Here is a 15591-nt window from a genome sequence, read left to right as displayed (position 1 = left end):
TGCTCCAGATATATGGGAATCGCTTATTGTCACCAGCAAGAATATCTAGATATCCAGATTACTCTATGGCCACCAGTCGCAACTAAAAGAATATCTTTTACTGAGAGACGAACACGATTCCAAATTCACATTTCGACACGGGGTTCATTATTTTCCTCGGCAGATCTCACAAATGACACGGGTGCCGGGGTTTGCCAACCCCAGGTGTACGATACACCCGGTTGAAGCGCCCTGGATGTTATATTCAAATATTCGTTGATCGCACCGGCAACTCATCCCGATGCGTCTTCATAGCTGGCGGTTCAAAATCGCAAGAACTGGATATTTTCTGAAATAATTCTACAAAACACAACAATTTTAGAAGCGTCAATATATTATTTACAAAATCAGTGCTGAAGACATATGGATTGGCAACTTCGAGAAAGGAATATCACCATGCAATACGCAATCAGCTAATGCAAGAATTCGTCTATACAATGGAAAACGATATATGCAACATAGCGACGTTTTGAATCGCGGAACGCGGATTCGTAAGTTTTCACCACCAGATATATCCTTCACTCAGTAATTTCTCGCATTCAACACAGCATATTGCAACACAAGAACAATTACGATACTAAGGACACCGAAGACGATCGCCGATATGTTGAGAGCTCTCGCTGTTTTTGCCTTGGAAAGCGCTCTTTCGGGATCGACGTACCTCAACCCGTTTGCCTGTAAAACCAGAATTCTTATGTTAACGTCAAATTACGATTGTGTGTTACGAAGTATTGTTCACAAAATAGCGCTGGACCTTGAACACAAAATGCATCTTAATGTATATATAACTGAGCAGCACTCAGTGCTCTGGACCTCCAACTGCGGACTTCTATGTTTGAGGACTGTTGTGGTGGGATCTATAGAACCCCTGCCGACATCTTTTAAAATGCAACATTTGAAGTTGCTGACTTACGGCGAAAAAATTACCTGAAGACTAATTGATATGATCAATGACCATTGGTCATACAATATCGAACTCAAATACTATACATGTAAGAAAACGCAACATCGTTCCCTTAATCCAGGGGCGGGCAACTTCTCCGGTCGGTGGGCCGGGTATGGGAAAATGAAGTGCTTGGTGGGCCGGACTGCAGAATCGATACATTATTCGTCTATTTATCGACCTATACAAGGAATAAATCGTATGTAACGCAAACTTTAAGTTTAAAGCATATTGGATATAGAAACCCTTATTAAAGACTGCATGTGACTACAGTTATATTGGAACGCAGCCTTGTCTTTTTAATTTTCATGATCGAAAATGTTTGCTCGCAAATGCATGTATAGTCACGAACAGAGCAAGTAATTTCATGACCATATTTCTGAGGTTGATGAAATTGGATTCATTCTGGGACGCATCAAATTTGTCAATACTGTCCGATTAAAATTTCATTTTCAGGGTAGAAGCTCTCTGCGGGCCGTATTTTGCCCGTCTCTGCTGTAATCCAACAGAGGGCGTACGTGAACCTTAATTTCCCCGATGCTTAAATGGTGATAGAGATCAATCAAACTGTAACGGTCACGCCAGATTGCCCGAGGATCAGGTATACCTAGCACATTTATATCGTATACCACTCCCAAGTTGGCTATATGTGTCATATTAGCAGTTGCCAATTCCAAATAGGAAAGTTGGATGACTACGGCAATACCGCAATTCCAACAGAAGGCTCTTGTCACGATATCCGGTTAAAATACATTACATGGATTGGAGACTTCTAATTGATATCATCTTCTTTGATGGTCTTAGCTCGACAACGATATAGGAATTTGTGTAGACTTCCAAAGTCGCTGATATACTTGTATGTTCAAGTTCTTTCTAGTGTTTACGAGACTTTTAAAACGCATACTGTAATGCGTAGGATAGAATAGCCCAAGCATGTCAGCAGAAATTGGTATGTTCCTTCCTAGGTATCATTGTTTACTATAGCCGAAAGGCACAACGTGAGTCCTTAACAGTGACAGGATATTGACGCGACGGAGAGTGCATGTGTTGTAGTCGTGTTGTGGTGTCACGCAAATAAAATATATCAATTACACGGTTTTTCACTATTAATAGATGAGTAACTTGACATATAGTCATGGAAATTGAAATTGCCCAGTATCGTGTTTTAAATTGAATTTGCAATCGCTTTAAGGCTGTATCGATTATTTAAAACATACGCAGTCATTTTGCTTCCCATGAGTCATGAACGCCTGTCATCGCTAATTCATGGAATTCATAATCTTTGGAAACTATGTTCAATTGTTTCAACTGCTCTTCGAGCTATTAGAATGCAAAAGATGACAATTTCGAACCGAAGTATGTCACGAAGGCGCAAGCCATGAGGCTAGAGCTGGGTTTTGACGACGCAACGGGAAATTTCACGTTGTCGTTTCGCTTAGCATCTTGGGTCGTCAAGAGTCAAGCAAAAAACGATTTCCATTTTTGTAGAATTTGCTCATGTTCAGTTACATCTAATTAATTTCCAGGAGTGTATCGCCAAACCCGTGCATTCCGGAGAACGTACATAATACGGATGGTGCGACCTTTGGAAAGGTTTAGGTAGGTGTTAATGGTGGATGCGAACCTTTTTGAAAAGTTTTGTGTGAACGTGAACGTGAGCCGATTACGTCACGTGACGTATTATTGTTAATTCCCGCCCTGCATGTCTGTACAGTAGGGCTGTTAAAAAAAAAATTCCTGAATCTTGCTGGCTACGTGATTAAATCGTTAGGTTGCCTTAAAAAACGACGCACACCAAATTTTAATTCATTCCCACCAATAATCGCTGATTTCGTACAGTTTGAAAATTTTGAATTTACCCAAAGATGCGAAAAAAAATTTTGTCAGATTTTTCTGTTAACCCCGTGAAATCGTTGCGCTGTCTTCAAAGACGATGCAAAACAAATTTGACTCAATTCCAACCAGTAGAAGCGGAGCTATTTGAGTTTTTCTTCGATAATTCGGCGATTATCCTAGATCGGTGGAAAATCCAAGAATTATGAACTCCGCTTCTACTGGTTGGAATTGAGTCAAATTTGTTTTGCATCGTCTTTGAAGACAGCGCAACAATCTCCTGGGGTTGACAGAAAATTTTGACCAAAAATTTTTTTTGCATCTTTGGGTAAATTCAAAATTTTCAAACTGTACGAAATCAGCGATTATTGGTTGGAATGAATTAAAATTTGGTGTGCGTCGTTTTTTAAGGCAATCTAACGATTTAATCACGTAACCATCAAGATTCAGGAAAAAAAGCTATTTTTGAACAGCCCTACTGTACAGTGATACCTAGCAACATAAAATCAAGATCTTCCGTCGCGTCGCAAACAATTTCGACGAGGATGTACAAGTAAATTCAAGCCTACGCCTTAACGAGCTAGGCCAGATCCGACAATGTATTCGGCGTCTGACTATATGATACATTGATATTGAGCAGTGTGTAAAACGGTTTTCTATGATCGCTCCAGATAGTAAGTAACCCATAAATAAGTTATACAGTAGCCAACAGAACACCTAATCGCACGGATTTGGGTTTTATGACACATTAAACATATCAAATTAAGATGGAACATGTAAGCCTGTTCGAATTTTAACAACAGACAACGATGTATTCTTTGTATCAATCCCATTGATTGGTTGAATAAGCATCATTCCCTGACTACCTACATGTATAGTGTATTTTGTTCTTGAGGTTGAGTGATGTTCAAGCTCACAGCAGAGAGTCACTAAATATTCACGAAGGAAAGCTAACTATTTCGAGGGACCTTATATGTAACAAAGCATGGAAAGTTTTTGATGTCGTCAAAGTATATGCTCGTTTATCGTTGATTTTTATGATGTCAGCGCCAAGCATGAGTGTTCCGAAGTTGAAATGCAAATAGTTTCAACCATAGATGTAATGTCGTGAAAAATTGTGAATGAAAAAGGTTTACATATAAGAACCTACCAAGGTTCGTTTGTGAACGTGACCCTCTAAATTTCCGAGGTTCACATACAGAACGCGTTCACGTCACGCACGATCACATCATCTCTAGTACACATAACTACTTCTTTGATTTTGTATTAGTCAATAATCTATACGTAATGTAGATTACACATGTGAATTGAAATATTAATATAATTGGTGCTGTTAAATTCGCTTTAAATCTACAGGAGTGTTCAATTTCGGTGATCGGACTCGAATATTGATACTCGACTCGGTTTAGAGTAGTTGGGTCATTTTGCCCAGGCCCGACTTTCAAGTTTGAAATTCATGGCATGGATCCGCGTCCACCAGTCTCTTGGTACTGGGAACGGGTTAAGACCCCACGTTCATGAAAGAATGTCGGAAGTGAAAACAAGGCTTGGAAACCCAGTTGCTATGCAGTTAAGAACGACACATAGCTGACTATGAATTATAAACTATCATGTGAACAATATCGGATGAAGCGACGCACCACTAGGCGAAGTAGGCCTACGTGGATTTGAAAAAACGGTATATGAAAACCGCGGTAAATACCATCACCTAGGGGCGCAGTAGAATAATAGCTGACGATGTACCAGCCTACTTTCCCATCAAGAAAGACTGCAATGTGTAGTTGGGTATGGCTCGGCGTATAGAACATTATAAAACCTATTGATACTGTCTATGTGTGTTAGTCATGTGTTATTTTCGTGACATGATGTGCATGTACTCTAGTGTTAACCTATCTCCTATTGAGGCGCAAAAAGATCCTTTAAGCTTGTAGCTCTCTTCTGTTCACCTTTTATCGATAATAGTAGAAAACGTCCAGTCTGTTCGGACTATACGCGTCCGATTTTAAGGGCAACGACGATATGAAGTATTACCCAGAATAATTCAAATTGTGATGTATGCACATTTGTACCTGACTCGAAAAAATCATTGCTGTTATACCCAAAACGAAGCAACAACAGAATGTGGTGAAGATTGAGAATCCCATTTCATCTGGCACATACAATGCAGGAGCCTGAAAATGAATACATCATAAATCATACGTATATTCATTCTGCAAACGCGTATACTGAGGTTGGCAAAAGTCTAATTTCATTGGTTCTGTTTATCAACTCTTCCACTGTACTCCTGAAAGCTGAATCACATAGCTTCCAGGCAAGTGTTGAAGTACCTGTATGGCGTCTTCTCGCAGCCTCACCCGAGTGACTGCGGGGTTATGTCGTAATCCCAACTTAAATTAATCCATGTTCTATAGACTTTATTTTGAATCTATATAACGCATACGACGAACGTAGGATACGTAACCACTGTGAACAAATAAAAACCAAACAGCCTTCAAGAGCAAACGCAATTCCGTTTTAATTGATATGGAGCCTATGTTTTTAGTATTAGTGGCCTGGTCTGGCAAAAACTCATCTACAAGCCTTCGGAGAACCCCCAATTTTCAGCGAGTCACAAAAACCAAATTAGTTAATACTTGTGTCTTAGTTAGTTGCGGATTTTTAAAGGTTGTTAGCTCTAGTTCTAGTCCTAGTTGCCGGTTTAAAGAAAATTGAGCAGTTCTAGTTCTAGTTGCCGATTTTGAAAATTGGGTAGTTCTAGTTCTAGTCCTATAGTTGCAAATTTGGAACATTGGGTAATATCCAGATCTAGTTATGGTGGCGAGTTTCAAACATTGAGTAGTTCTAGTTCTAGTTGCGCTTTTACAAATCCGGTAGTTTGAACAAGTCTGTGTGTTTCTATAAAAGATCCCACAAACTACCGGTATGATCCAACCAAAGTCGACATGCCCACTTCAGCAAACGCTAGTACAGTGGCAAAAGTCATGCATTGGTCAACTATGATGACGAACCAATATTCTGGACGGAATTATTAATGCCGGTGTCATAACGTGATTTTCGCAACCATACTCGACTAGTTCAGTGCTTCTTGAGCTCAGGCAACGAGTGGAGAAAGATGCATTACTCATTCCGGTATTTTGCGGTAACCGATAATAATTATTATCGGTTTCAACATGATAGGATGCTATCCGCGATAAGAACGAAACCGGTGGATTCCAAGTAAGTTAGGTCATGTTTCTGCGACTTTGTGAAATCGCTGCCAGTTAGGGTTGGGCACTATGATCCGAGTACTCGAATCTGAATCGAGTGTTAATTCTAATGATTCGAGTCGAGTATTAAAACGCGATTTTTTCGAGTATATAGTGACAATATACGATTCACGCCACTGAAAGTTGATTTATCAACAAGAATTATAGTTTCGATACTAGTTTCCACTTCGGACGGCAGCAAACCTTGATTGGCCGTGTCACAGCATACGAAAATAATGGTACGAAGCTATCTAACGTTACTGGAAATAACATATTTATGAAGTCATGATCAACCCACAATATGTCACAAAGCGCAATGAAACTGGTATGGTCTAAAAAATACCAAATAATCTATAATGTGATGGATAGCAGGCCTTATTTTCTTTGTGGACGCATAAAAGGTACAAATTTGAGCATGGAAATTTTACATGCTGGTATTACGTCACAATAAGTGATAATCAAATACTCGACTCCACTTGAAGCATAATGCGTGATTCAGAATCGAATCACTCGGGTACTCGATTTTGCCCAACCCTACTGACAGTGACGTATAAGAATCCACTCTAGCGCATTATCTCGGTATCATGCCAGAAGGTATAATCTATATCAGTGGTTCTTAACCTTGTCCCCAGCGCCCCCCAAGGGGCGATTTGAATTTTGAAGGGGGCGGAAACGCTAAGGGGGCGATATAGGGGGTGCTGAGCTTAGCTGGGCGGTGTGGCGGGCGCTGAAGAAAAATCGAAGTATAGATGGTGCAGTAGGAATATATCATTGATGAGTTCTCATTGGAGATTATCATTCGACAAAATCTGTCAACTCTCGAAATTTTTCGTCGCGCACGGCGCGAAATATATTCCGACAATGTTTCAAGTGTGTTGTTATAATTGATGTTGAATGAATTGCACGTACTTTTAGACCGCAAATTCCTCGTTAAAACATTCCCGTCAAGCTTTTCAAGCCAAGCTTGTCAAGAAAGGGCTATTTTCAACAAAATGTTTCGAACTAGGTATTGTATTCTGCAGCGCACAGCGTGTCGAAATCGAAGAAAGAGGCAGTGTACCATTTTTGACAGTGAGAGTTCTTTGTACATTAAAGATGCTTTGAAGCTGTTTGGCGAAAATGATTAACTAAGTATACTTAGTCTATATAAAAAAAATGAATCGTCAGAATATTTATTCGCCGTATCGCGAAGGATCATATTCTTTTGTGTTGTGACCCACAACCTCACATGAACGGTAAATAATACGGGTTGCTTTGTTTGGAATACATTCATGTTAAAGTTAATAACTGGGAACGGTGCAAAATTCAATGTGAGCATCAGTCAGACAAAGCAATAAAACAAAGCAGGTTACAATTAACTTCCCATTATTGCCAATCGCAGAGGTGAATTCGGGATGTTTACATCGTGCTCGAACCAAATGGTACTAAAATAGGGAGGCGACAGACCACGGAAATTTTTGAAAGCGGGCGCAGGAGCAAAAAAGGTTAAGAACCACAGATCTACATCTACACAATGTTGGGACGATGTGACTACGTACAAAAAGCGTCATCACAGCCATTTTCAAGCAAACTTGAGTGGACTAAGATCAGTGGTGCGATTCTACATTCAACTTCAGTGAGGTGTCGTACATTACAATCAACAGACAAGCAGCTCTATAAGCGGAATGCATCGGTTGTGGTCTTACAGCTTAATAAAACGATTTATTGGCGTGTGTAATGGGGAGATGTAGTACCGATGGATCACTGGGACCGAAAATACTTGAAAAATTCTCCATGATAATTCCATGATTACACTCCGTGAATTTGTCTACAATTACATGCTGACAGAATCTTGCCTCACACGCAAAAAAATTCCACCTGGGTACGTTATGGAGTCTCTGACGAATGATTTACGTTTTAGGGAGTGTAAAGTAAATTTGGATCGACATTTTCAGTTTTCTATATCACCTTTCAGACTAACAAACCCGCCCTAATTTTTGATATGAAGTATAGGGCTTGTATCAAGGTATATAATGGCACATATTTTTTTGAATCAATACCATCCTCGAGTGGACTATTTTAAAGTCAATTACAATATTTATGGTGTGGGGGACCTATGGTACCATAGTCAAATAAAGCAAAATAGATGGACCAACTAATCACTTAACAACAGAAACTAGCCTACATATATATCGGCTGTAAATCAAAGTTACCTGTGGTGTTCTATCGCTATTACGGGGTTTTTAAAAGTCAAAATGTCGATTTGCGGGTAATATGTATGTGGCATTAATTTTGTAAGTTTAGGCGTAAATTGAAACATGATTTTAGGCCAATATTTGAGTTGATATAATCTATTTTATTCTTGAAGGTCGCGACGAAACATTCTTTATTAGCTTGCTGTAGCTTAGCTTATAGTACACAACAAAACAAGTTAACAAATTTGAGTTTTTGAGCGTCTGTCTCATAGGTCCCATGGTCGTGTGCCTTTGGACCCACCGGGTGGGGACCGATGACACGTTCGAGCAACAAATTTCAAACGTTCATAAATATTTTTGGAAAAGGCGGATATTCATGTAAATGTCTAGGATAGGTAGAGCTTGTATCGAAGTGTTGAGACAGCAAAAGATCTGCTATTCTCGGCTGAAGATTTGAGGGCCTGAGATCATTTTGCAATTTTTGATCCATCGGTAGCACATCTCCCCCTATATGACTGTACCTCCATCTACAGTAGAATAATCCCATCGACTCGATTGCCGGCAGACCCTTGGACCAGACCAAATATTCTAGTCATTCTAATCTAGTGAGATGCAACTGGCCCACTAATCGTGTGAAGCCGACTCATGATTTAGGCTCTATATTCTCCCCATTTGAATTGAGTTGATTGACAATGCCGCAGCCCATACAAGGTGGAAAGTAATTTCGGACTATTGACAATCTTCTTTTCACGTGTATATCCGCTCATGACAAATCCCTACGCTATTAGGAAAATGAATGTTTTTCGCATACACATTGTGTGTTGTGTCTTTTCCGCATTGCCTTCGGTAGTAAATTTCAACAGCTCGGCATCGCGATTGATTATATTTAAATGCTATGTTTCGCAATCATGGCACGATTCTCGATTAATGATTTCGAAATCAACTCAGGTAGAGCTTCACTTGTTCAAACGAGATTGGTCTGAAAATATCCGAATATATTTATTAGGTGCATGCGTTACTTGAAGCTGATTTTCCTAGTAAAATTGCTGTCAGGTTTCTGAAATTCATTTCCTAAAGAAAATCATTTTCGTCTAACATCGTGTTGGTTGGTTTATAACATGTGTGCAATTATTAATACGATAATCAATTCCTACTGCTCAATATACTCCAAGATGCGGTATAGCCTATATTATAACTGGTAAGTAATTCACATGCCTCAAATCTATTCTCCTCTCACCTGTACTCCGCCGCAACCGATGTAAGTGTTCTGCTGAATACTGGGTTGCACTTGAGGCTGGTACATCGCTGGGTAAGCGCCCGGCTGTGTCGTGTGAACTGGATACTAAATAAATCGAGCCTCTATGATTTTAGTCTTTGTTATAGTATATATGAAAATGGAAAGCAACTCGAGGAGAATCGACAGTGCATATATATATACACTCTATAACAATGATTCAACTAATTGGACTTTTGATACATAACTTCGACGAACGTCGATTGTATAATTAAGTCAGATATAACTAGCCAGCAATGAAATAGCATTACATTCAAAGGAAACCCAACATTGAAATACACTTCATGAATTTAACGGGACTTTGCCTTACAGAAACCCCAGTAAAACAATCTAAGGAACAGTAAACGGGCACCAGAAAATGTCCCATGATATTGAAATTCTAATTAGTTGTTTTGAGGTGCTATAGTTTCTTCTTATTACGATATGTTTTTGTGTTTGTTTTTGAAAGTATCTCGGTCAGCAGAATTTGTTTTACTAAATTATTATCGGTCACAACCACTATAACATTAATTCTCAAAATGAGGGGGGCATGAAAGCATTTGGGGGGAGCGAGCGCGAAGCTGCGCTCAACTGACTTCTTTCGCGCCACGTGCGATCTCTGTGTATAATCCGAATTTCACATTTGAGAATTCTCTCATCAACAGTCATTACCTTTCATGCCATCAAACTAGCCTTTGGGATTGCAAGCATTCTGCGATATGACGATGAGGGCGAGCGAAATTTTTCACTATCAAAAAGGGGGCCGTGTCTACTTTAAAATAGTTTGAGAACCACTGCGCTATAACGTTGAGAACCATTGCTTTATATTTCATTACACTGTATGTGCAAATTACTCATTCCTGAATTACCACTTCAAGCCTGTCCGCTCTCATTTGGAACGAGATTTCACATATTGAAGACTACGTCGTCAAATGTTTCAGATGGAGGGTAGTTCCCGCTAAAAGTATTTGGAACTAGAAATTGTATTTCGATTGAAAGGACATATTGGTTAATTCCAGAACGTCGCGGTCTACCATTCACAATGTCTGATGCCCGATCAAGTTCCTTGACTTGTGACCTCAAGTTACAGGTGAAGAACACCGGATGCTATACCTCATTTTGATTATTATGAAATAATATGTGTTAGCGAGATTTACTAGCATCGGCCTTGACGACGAATGATAAAATCTTCAAATCGATACCTTGTCGTACCGCTGATGGACAATGAGGAACGAGACAATTTGCTGTGTTGTCACATTGATATCTGAATATCACACCACGGTCAGTGGTTTCCACGAAGCTTTATATGTTATTTCTTCAACGTGCCAAACAACATCGTATTACATCTCGCGAATTGACCATTGAATATATTGATATCAAGAAATTTGGCTTAAAACCGTGATATTGATTTATCGTAAAGGATTCACGTAATCCTCGAAAATAGCCGCAAGCTGAAAATTCGTGTTCGTCTATATATATTCTCTCTCATGTTCGCAAATAAGCTACCGCTGACTGCGGGAGATTTAACATTTCATTTTGACGTGATTGCCAATGTAAAAATGACGCAAGGCACTTCAAATTATCTCATCGGTGTTTTTCGATGTAACTTTCGCAGTTGTGTTTCGGTTGTAATATGGCATAACTCAATTTGAAGGAAACAGATCACTACAACGCAGGAACTAAAATTCATTGTCAATCCGTAACCGACCTCTACACCTACTGGTCGAGTAGGCTACACTCTGGCGTCAACAGGCTATAAATGGCCAATGTTATTGTGAATCCAAAGCTTCCTGTCAAAGTATAAGCACATGCGGAAATACTGGTAAGATATCCATCGCGTCACATCACTGTAACTCTTCACTTATCGATATATGGTTTGATGCCGATCACGATTTACCGCAAGTATGCTGTTGTACTGTAAACTGTTTAGAAACATCCTCGTGCACTGTGGCATGACATACAACTATGGAGTCGGGAAAAGGATCCGAGTACGCAAGTCCGTGTCGAGCATCGATTTTAATCATTTGAGTCGAATAGTTCCAGGCAATTTTTTGTCGTGTATTGACCTTATAAAGCTCGTGCGACTAGGGATTACTCTCATCATTCTCAAAGCATTCACACATAAGGGTGGTGCAAACTTCCCTACGCATACTTTCCATTTCAGAAATCCAAAGTCTAGAACTGTGGTTCCCAGCATTTTTGAATGTGGGAACTGCATTTCAAACTTCAGAGTACGTATGGAGCCGCATCAATAGACTTGAGCACTCATAACGAAAATCTAAAAAGGCATATAGCCTACCTCTGGATCTCACCATCCAGCTAATTCAAAAGCACGCACATAGACTTCTATAGATTCTACATTAGTTACTTTAGCATTGATGGACGCAGATTGGCGAGTGTTATACATTGAAATAAACTGAAAATGCATATCATTACTACAGTATACTACCTATGTCGTTATGTGATAGCTCTTCATAAATTCTTGTACTTAATGCACAAGTTGGAGGCGGATTGTACGCTGAGTAATATTGGTAATAGTGCAATTTATGCTTGACTATGACCCGTTACTTTGATGTCAGTAAAATTGTGTAGAAATTTACTCTTCACAGAGACGATCTACAACGGTCGAAGACCACCAGAACTCAAGGCATATGAGTGTCTGACGGTTATTCAATGTGTTAATCCATGCGACTGACGCTAGCATACAAGACTTCTCTTTTCCCGTTTTCAGAAGCGGCCTTGGGTGGCTTTAGACATAACTGATATCCACTGTTATATCATTCATATACAAAAAATGACTATACCTATTTTATTATATTTTTGTGGTATATTCAGAGGTCAATCAGAGCCGCAATAAGACTAGCTTGGCACCGCATGTGGCTCTGAGAGCCGCGGTTGGGAATCAATGGCCTAGAAAGTAAATTGGCTCGCCGAAAAAAAGTGTAAAGGAGATGTGGAAGTAGTCTAAAAAAATATAACCACATGAAAAGTAGTGAAAGTAGTCAAAACATACTTGAATATTCCTTAACAGTGGAATTACTTCGCTACCGATCACGGGTAACTTGATTACATGTTTATATGTTAAATCTATAATGACCGATATTGATGATTTGACTCATTAAGGATTGTCGATAACACATTCGATTGGCCTTAACGATGCGAAAAGTCATGTTCATTACATTCCCGTATGCGGAGTATCGAAGACTTTAGTTTACGTGATCGACTAGGGCTCAAATTGAGCACATAAATCACCTTTTACCTCGGTGACCAAACTACCGGTTCTTATATACAGGTTTGCATGCATACACAATGGTGATACATTACCATGTCGCATTTCTCCTCCATTAACGTTTCATTCGATCGAATAATGTGCTTTTATCCAGTCAATCGCATTCGGAAATATTTGGTAGGACGTAACTTGAACATATATTCAATTACCTGTTGTTGAGCAGGAAACGGTTTTTGATTCTCCACTCTACTTGGATCGTGTGGAACTGTAAATTCCGCGATCTGTCGTTAAGAAAAAAGAGTAACGCAAACGATTGAGCCACCATTCCGGTTGATGCATACGAATGTTGACTAAATGTACTAGGTCAGTCGTTCCTAACCTTTTCATGGCCGCGGCTCAATTCCCGACTAAAATATGTTCCGTGGACCAAATATGTGGTAAAATGACCAATCAAAAAAGAAGGTCGGCACATTTGCACAGACCGACGCGGTACCAAAAAATGCCACCACCTTCGCAAGAACCTACTTGCGGGTCTATTTTGTAAGTTTGTTGTTAAAAAAGGCAGAGGCACCTTCACCTGGTTGTAAACCAGTCATACCAGTAAATCTATGTTGCCCACTGCAAATAACATAAGTAACAGTATATACTGGACCGTGGCCGATATGTTTAAAAGCTCTGTGTTATCATATCGCGATAACGAAATATCCATTACGACAGATCTACTTTGTGCGGATAATAGCCTATGCTTACCTGAGGCTGGGTTGTAGTATTTGGAGTGTACTGCGGTGGCGGCTGGAAATATTGTTGAGGTGCCGGCTGGTAATGCTGTTGAGGCACAGGCTGGTATTGTTGTTGTGGCGCAGGTTGTGGTTGTCCAGTTGGCGATTGTGCTGCGAACGGGTATATGGTTCCATGATTATGCGTTCAAGGTGGCAAGGGTACAATTCGGCTTAACGAATATTTGTTTGTCCCAACTTCTCTATTTCGAATATACCGAAATCACAGAACATGGCAAAACCTAGAATCAACCGAATTAAGAATTATTAACCACTGTGAATAGATTGTGTTATGAATTATAGTGATATCGAATCAAAACTGAGACTAGAATACTTGTTTCTTGAATCGCCGACGACTGCACTATATGTTTCAAGTGTTCCTTGATTTTTGCCACTATACTCAACATCCACGGAATATAAGCTCCAAAAGAATTTTTCTAGGGGTGCAATTCATATGTTGGATTGCATATTGTACATATTACCCTCACAATGTCTCTTGTTTTGTTCACGCAACAATGAAATGCATGCATTGATAGATACTCTCCTCGTCGTCCCAAGCTCCAAACTAAAGGTTTCGTGTCACGCTAACCAATCTACTAACCCTGACGCGATTATGGCACGGTTCGCAGAGTGCTATCTCAATTAACGGCTCAAAACGACTTACGCTCTCAATTCATAGCCAATCGTGTATAAATGCGAAGAGGACGGAAACGACGCTACGCCTGTTCTCCCATTCACAATAATATTAACAATAATTGGGTTATTTTTTTAGATTTCGTTGTTATGTTGTTCTTTTGTCACTGCTCTTTTTTGATTGCTTTTAAAATGAAATGATCGACAGTGACGGATATGTATTTTGCCGAAAATACTCTTCGGTTCGCTTGACTACTAGATAGCAGCCGTATAATCTGGAAACCCACCTGTTCTACCAATGTTGACATTGGTGGATATATCGGCTCTCATGGCAAAATCATTTCGACCCGTGTGGGCTGGCTGTGATGATTCGCCCACCACTTGGCCATTTTCCTGCGGCTGTTGCAATGCCTCAGATGATTTTGATTCTGAAACACGACCGCATAAAATATACTCGCACATCGCATACAGCACAACACATTGGCAAGGTGTATATAAATACTCACCAAAGTTAGAATAACCTTCCATAGTTATAATTAAATATTTGTTATGTTAGACAGGTTGGCATGCACCTGGAAATGAATGAAATCGGTAACTCGAATATCCGACTCTAAAATCGTGATACGTAAATGCTACCGAATATACTTTCTGGACATCCACACTCCACCAGACGTCTATCTCAAGTGATATCCACAACGTTATCTGTTGCTATTCGATGACTGGCAAATTATAAGAAAAAATATGAATGTCTCGTTTTCCCAACTTCGTGATCGACCATGAAATCGAATCAATGGCGAGGTATGAACGCTCAAGTATAATTTTAATAAATGCAAATGTGAGACCGTATCCTTTAAATTTGCAACTAATACTGCTGTATTATTGTGAGGTGATCAATGTGCAGTGCGACTGGTCAACTTTTACCATTCCAAGCGAGCAAGGATTATTGAATTTCGAGATTTTCGATCATTTATAAAATTAAACAAAAATTCTCAATTGGAAGAATGTACTCCTTTGCGTAAATGACGAGGGATCTTGATAAATTCAGCCGATTTGACTTTTGGAAGGGACTGAAGACGCAGTGATCATAACAAATCATGAATCAATATATTGGTATGGAAACATCGGAACATTATTAAATGTAACTTGAATTTGTGGTAGATTCAATCGGTCATATAATATTGTATTCCGTGAAAACAGATGCTACGAATTACCCTCTAATATATATTTGCATTGATATTGCTGCGATGATTCGTGCTGAGTCGAGCTGTTAAATCGAAAGACTGAGGTGAGTAATACTCAATTCGTGCAGAATGTGTGCAACGCCAACGTCACAGTGAAGTCTCAGGCAATAACAGAATATATTATTATGACGTCATTAATCTATCGCCAATCAGACGTTGCTCATATAGTATTCTGGATATGCATTCTTAGACGCGTCCGCGTAGG

At 39.6% G+C, this 15591-nt stretch overlaps 1 protein-coding gene across 1 annotated transcript; it reads right to left on the bottom strand.

Moving 5' to 3' along the window:
- Positions 1 to 355: 355 nt before the first annotated feature.
- Positions 356 to 14802, bottom strand: LOC145453234 (uncharacterized). The gene is made up of 8 exons (XM_080331217.1): positions 14782 to 14802; positions 14652 to 14717; positions 14433 to 14573; positions 13487 to 13626; positions 12946 to 13017; positions 9472 to 9576; positions 4885 to 4986; positions 356 to 714 (listed from the first exon to the last, which is right to left on the bottom strand). Exons 2-8 carry the CDS (start codon positions 14671 to 14673, stop codon positions 562 to 564), a joined length of 735 nt encoding a protein of 244 aa, XP_080187343.1. The 5' UTR covers positions 14674 to 14717; positions 14782 to 14802; the 3' UTR covers positions 356 to 561.
- Positions 14803 to 15591: the final 789 nt, after the last annotated feature.

The sequence above is a fragment of the Botryllus schlosseri genome, chromosome 13, assembly GCF_051294905.1.
Source record: "Botryllus schlosseri isolate E-star chromosome 13, Bs_hap1, whole genome shotgun sequence".
NCBI classification, from domain to species: Eukaryota; Metazoa; Chordata; class Ascidiacea; order Stolidobranchia; family Styelidae; genus Botryllus; species Botryllus schlosseri.
The sequence above is the reverse complement of the archived record's forward strand: the minus strand, read 5'-3'. Positions and strand labels throughout refer to the sequence as shown.